At 42.6% G+C, this 6,416-nt stretch overlaps 1 gene segment (V, D, J or C); it reads left to right on the plus strand.

Annotated features, from left to right (window-relative positions):
• Positions 1–3,839, plus strand: part of LOC107574548 (Ig heavy chain V region 6.96-like) — a 17,067-nt gene extending 13,228 nt beyond the window's left edge. Inside the window, 1 exon segment of the V gene segment in view lies at positions 3,508–3,839. Within this exon segment, the coding sequence occupies positions 3,508–3,839 (332 nt within the window).
• The last annotated feature ends 2,577 nt before the right edge of the window (positions 3,840–6,416 follow it).

Genomic DNA, 6,416 nt, shown 5'->3' on the forward strand with positions numbered 1-6,416 from the left:
TCGATCCTCACTACAGTCAAGAGAGTGAAAGAAGGCCAGTCACTCACTGTCAAGCAGTTTCAAAGACTGCTGGGTCTGATGGCAGCTGCGTCCAACGTGATTACTCTTGGCCTGCTGTACATGAGACCCCTACAGTGGTGGCGCAAGACCAGGGGGTTCTCCCCGAGGGGAACCTCGCATGTTCAAGGTCACGCGGAGATGCCTACATGCCTTAAACATGTGGAGGAAACCTTGGTTCTTGTCTCGGGGCCTGGTACTGGGAGCTCTTTGTCGCCGCGTGACACTAGCGACAGATGCGTCCCTCACCGGTTGGGGTGCGGTCATGAGTGGCCACCCTACCCGCGGTCTGTGGAGTGGTCGCCATCTGACTTGGCATATCAATTGTCTGGAGATGCTGGCCGTATTTCAAGCATTGAAACACTTTCTCCCAGACCTCAGAGGTCACCATGTGTTGGTGCGCACCGACAACACAGCGGGGGTCGCTTACATCAACCACCAGGGAGGTCTGCGCTCGCGCCGTTTGTACAAATTGGCACACCAGATCCTTGTGTGGTCCCAGGAGAGACTCCTCTCGCTGAAAGCGGTGCACATTCCTGGGCATCTCAATGTGGTAGCAGACATCCTGTCGAGGCAGGGGCCGAGGCCCGGGGAGTGGAGGCGGCTCAGGTGGACTTGTTTGTGACTCAGAAGACATCAAAATGTCCCCTCTGGTGCTCTCTGATTCATCCAGCTCCACTGGGGCTGGATGCCATGGTACAGGCGTGGCCGAGGCTTCGTCTGTACGCCTTTTCCCCGATCGCTCTGCTCCCAGGAGTTCTGGAGAGAGTGCGCCAGGACGGAGTCCGCTTACTGTTTTATAGCCCCGTTCTGGCCGGGCCGAGTATGGTTCCCGGACCTGATTTCCCTTCTCGACGGCTCTCTCACAGGCGGAGGGCACGATATTTCAACCCCGCCCGGAGCTGTGGAAGTTATGGGTGTGTTGCTACTACAACTAGTAGCTTCTGGTCTCTCAACTGAGGTTGTTGAGACCATCCTCCAATCCAGAGCTCCCTCCACGAGGAAACTGTACGCTTGGAAGTGGAAACTTTTCACTTCCTGGTGTAGAGACCGCCAGCTCGACCCAGCTAACTGCCCAGTCGGTACAGTACTGGAGTTCCTGCAGGCCCGTTTCTCTACAGGGTTAACCCACTCCACCCTGAAGGTCTACGTAGCGGCCATTGCGGCCTACCACGCCCTTCTCGGTGGCATCTCAGTGGGGAGACACCCCCTGGTTATAGTTTCCTCCGCAGTGCGCTGAGGCTGAGGCCTCTGGTACGATCTCGTGTCCCTACATGGGACCTAGCAGTGGTGCTAGAAGCTCTCTGTAAGCCTCCATTCGAACCTATCGAAAAAATTTCTGATCGCCACCTTACGATAAAGACTACCTTTCTTCTGGCGATATCTTCTCTTAAGAGAGTTGGGGATTTACAGGCCCTTTCTGTGGCCCCTTCCTATCTTGACTTTGCGCCCGGTCTGGCCAAAGCATTTCTGTTCCCTCGTGTGGGGTATGTCCCAAAAGTCCCCTCATCAGTACTGCAGCCCATCGTACTTCAGGTCTTCAGTCCTCCTCCCTTCGGGGAACCAGACCAGCAGAAGCTTAATTGTATGTGTCCAGTGCGAGCACTGGATGCATACGTCCACAGAGCTGCCCTGTGGAGGAAGGCGGACCAGTTGCTTGTGTGCTAAGGTCCCCTTAAAAGAGGTCTTCCAGCAACTAAACAAACCCTCAGTTGGTGGATAGTGGATGCCATCTCCATCTGTTATGAGTCCTCTGATCTCCCCTCACCGTTAGAGTCTGGCGGCGTGGGCATTCTCGTTCCCCTAGCATTTTCGACGCAGCTCAAGTTCCTGAAGAGGAACGTCTCAGGTTACGTATGCAACCCTGGTTCCTCGAGGGAACGAGACGCTGCGTCTCGGTGCCATACTTCCGGCGTCCCTGCCAGCGCTTGCTTCATTCCTAGAAGCTGATGCTGGCTCCGCCGCACGTGCTTTTATAGCTTCCTGGTCATGACGTCACCCGCCCGTGACGGTCCATTAAGCTATTGGACTGATTTCACATGTGATTCAGAGCGTGGGTCGTAGAAGGTGTTCCCCTAGCGTTTTCGACGCAGCGTCTCGTTCCCTCGAGGAACCAGAGTTACATACGTAACCTGAGACATTATGCTTTTTCTGCCTCGGCTCCTTGGTGTCCTCGTGGTGCTGTAGATTAGAACATGTATGATCTGGAGCAGAGCAAAACGCGGGACCCGAGCATTTTTAATCCATTTCATATGGAAGTTGAGCTTGCGCAACTTAGGAATGAACTGAAAAAAGTTCGCGCACACACACATAAAGAAACGTTAAACATAAAGACGAGGACAAATCTGTCAGGCAGCCTGAAGCGAAAAATAGAGGAGAAAAAGAGGAAACAGAACAACGGTAAGCATAGTTACCAATTTATGTTTCTGTCCACACTCTATTCCACTCCAAACCAAATAAAACATTTTATTCATCATTGTTTCCATGAGCAAATGAGGTTGTCATGCAACAGCTGTGCCTTGAATATTTTAACATTCCCATTTTTTTAGAGCCAAATTAATAAAAAATTTGAAATATATATTTTCTCCGTTCGATATTGCGCTTGAATTCATTAGGCTACAAAAGATATTATTCGTGTCTCGCGAATTAAGAGAAACGCACAGACTACAAAAAGACAACTAAACAAAACATTCTTCTCGTGAGCTTTGCTGCAACTTGTTCACTTGCTGATATACATAAAATAATTCAAATAAATAGGCCTACCTGTTTAGAATAGACACTTAATTAAAATAACTTTTAGGCTAAATAATAAAATAACGAGAATTCACTGACCAATATCAGCTTGAAAATGCTAACAAAGATGGATCCGTTTTTTTTTTTTATACAATTGAAAGGTACTGTTTCATCAGTCAGTCATGGAAATCAGGTGGTTGATGGGCTTCTGGCAACATTAGTTCCAGGAGAGAAGACAATTATATAGATTTGAGTGCACAGGTTTGAGCGTGCACATCTGAGTAAGAGAGAGCGCGCATCCTGTTTTGTGCATTATATACTGATAGATGATAGACTGTTAGACCCCACTTCATGTAGGTACGCCTCTGGGCACTTTTAGTTAATTCTGGAAAAAGGGCAGGGGCCCTTCTTTTCTCATTAAAATATAAGTGAAGATTTTTTTCTTTGTCTACTGTAGAAATGCTCAGATGCAAGTGATTTTGTGGGAAGGGTCAACGTCTCCAAGACTCCTCAAAGACTTTGTTATAAGCTGAACTTATAGTGTCCAGTGTCTAAAACAACTGCAGTGTAACCTATCACTATTTTACTGTGGTAATGGAGATGATGTATAAACTCCTACTAATGATTATTTCATGTGATAAATTCCCATTTGTTCTGAGTATTATCATAGTTTCACTGTTTTAGATCATCTAACATGATTTGTTCCATGTTTTTCAGCTGTTAGTGGTCAGTCTTTGACCTCCTCAGATTCTGTGGTGAAAAAGCCTGGAGAATCAGTGACTCTGTCCTGCACTGTGTCTGGATTCTCAATGAGCAGCTATTACATGCACTGGATCCGTCAGAAACCAGGGAAAGCACTGGAGTGGATTGGGCATATTGATGGTGGCACTGGCACTGTTTTTGCTCAGTCTCTACAGGGACAGTTCTCCATCACCAAAGACACCAGCAAAAACATGCTGTATTTAGAGCTGAAAAGCCTGAAGCCTGAAGACACAGCTGTTTATTACTGTGCTAGAGATTCACAGTTACACAAAAGACTGCAGGACTGAACAAAAACTATTCATGCATCACATCACAAAAGCAGTTCTACTGCAAATATCCCCAAAATATAAAATATTACTTGTTTTTAGATGTTATTCAAAACACTTAAGCCATTCTTTGGTAGCATTTTAAAATATTGGTCCATAGTTAACAGGTAACTATGCAGAAAGAAGTGCAGGACAAATGAGCAGTAGTACAGAAACACTTCATCTACTATTAACTACTCTGGAAACAAGTATAACTAATCATTAAGTAATAACGAATTTAGGTTTTAGACTGAGTTGATTTCTTATTAGATAATCAATAATTACTGAATAAAATTAAACTCATTAAGAACTAATTCATAACTACGACAAATTATAAAGAATTACCAGTTAATTACTAACCAATTTATTAACATGTGTGAGACACAAGCAATTTTCTATTTTACTGTGAACATGGTCATAAAATAAATATATAAATACATAAAATAAAAGTGACAGTAATAAAATAACATTTTTAAAATAAAAGTGACAATAATGACAACTATTGTTTACGTACAAGATAAGCAAGATAAAGCCATGCTTGGGGTTTTATTTTTATTTTTGGTCTGACTTTCTTTGTACTGATGTAAAATCAGCTGGGGGATGGACAATGCAAATTAATTGTACCTTCTGTCTTACACTCTAAAAAATGCTGGGTTGTTTCAACCCAATGTTGGGTCAAATATGGACTAACCCAACTGTTGGGTTAAATTTTGGTTACATTTTTAAATGAGCTTTTTAACCCAACAGTTGGGTTAGTGCATATTTGACCCAACATTGGGTTGAAACAACCCAGCATTTTTTAGAGTGTATAAACCCTCCATATTTAACTCCTCAGTATTTTGTCAGTGAGATTTTTGAACAAAAACTGCTGCAAAAATGGTCTTCAGAATTACATGTTTAATAAGCAAAATAGTATTTATGCACGGTAAGTATGATTTAGGAATATATTTTTATACTACTTTATTACTGACTGCTGTAGACAACGGTCTGACTTTTATTTTAACAGAGTGCAAAGGTCAAACACTGACTGAGTCTGAGTCAGTCGTCATCAAACCAGGGAACAATCATAAACTGACCTGTACCTTCTCTGGGATTGATGTTGGAGATGCAGTTATTTCATGGATAAGACAAGCTGGAGGGAAAGCTCTCGAGTGGATCTCACATATTTCTGCTCCAAGTGGCAGCAGCAAATATTACTCTAAAACTGTTGAAGGACGATTCACCATCTCCAGAGACAACAGTAAAATGCAGGTGTATCTGCACATGACAACTCTGCAGGCTGAAGACACTGCCGTTTATTACTGTGCCCGAAAAACACAGTAACACAAGAGGCTTCTGTGCAGTACATAAACTCAATGTGCTTTGGAGAAACCATACACTGTTCATGCCAGACATTATCAAAAACCGTTCAGATGGTAATCTAAAAAACTAGCCCATCTCTCATTCTTCAACATCAACATTAAAGCATGTAGAAATACTCAACCATCTCATCACAGTTAATCCCAAAACATGTTACTCCAACTATGAATAAAGGAAACTCTGTTTACCTTTGTGTGTGAAACAGTGTATATAAACTATATATTTTAAGGAACAATCTGTATGTTTTGTATGATTTGAGAAAACTGGATTTGGATTAAATAAAAACATATGCAATTAATTGGTAATCATCTATCATAGCCTAGTGAATAAGAAGTAACTAACAATACATTTAAAGGCAGCTATGGTTACAGAGGCTAATAAGGGCACAGAAATGCAAATGTACCTTTAGAGGGCACCCTATGCAAACCTACTTCTATTTGTCTTCCTCAAAAGTCTCCAAGCTATTCATCTCGACACAAAAACTTGTTTTGCTTGCTCTTTTCATAGCATGACAATGGATTTTGTGTCTAAATTGGGTTTTGTCTTCATGTTTGCTTTCACAGAATGTAAGAAGGACTCTTGAAAACCTGTTGATGATCAGACTTACTCATGTGTACTGTTGTAAATGTTAATGTTGAACTGTTTGTTTTTCAGTCTGTTGGTGTCAAACACTGACTGAGTCTGAGTCAGTGGTCATTAAACCTGGAGGATCTCACAGACTCACCTGTACAAATACTTTCTAAATCACACGTCTGAACCCAACAGACTCACTTTTTCATCAGGCCATGTATTAGCTTTAAACAATAATTTCTGTCTATTCAATTTTTGCTATTTGACTATTTTGATTTTAATACAGCGTGTAGGGTTGTGGTTCGAACCTGAGTCCCTTAGACAAATACTGAATCTCTAGACTATCTTGCCTTACAGTTTTAGAAAGAACTACTAAGTAGTTGTTTTACCCTTTGGTCATGTCTTATTTTAGGAGAATCTATTCCTAACTGACTATAGTTACACAATATTGATATGGTCACATGAAACATGTCAGTAAGGACAGACTCTGAGAGCATGTTGTTTGGTTTTATAGATGCTCATGGCAACTCACTGACTATGAACACACTACTGCTTTTCTAATAGCCTGTGTGCAGGACTAAAATAAAATCAGACATTGTTTCTACAATCACACACACAGACACACACACA

Source organism: Sinocyclocheilus grahami, unplaced genomic scaffold (genome assembly GCF_001515645.1).
Source record: "Sinocyclocheilus grahami isolate Dianchi unplaced genomic scaffold, SAMN03320097.WGS_v1.1 scaffold2266.1, whole genome shotgun sequence".
NCBI classification, from domain to species: Eukaryota; Metazoa; Chordata; class Actinopteri; order Cypriniformes; family Cyprinidae; genus Sinocyclocheilus; species Sinocyclocheilus grahami.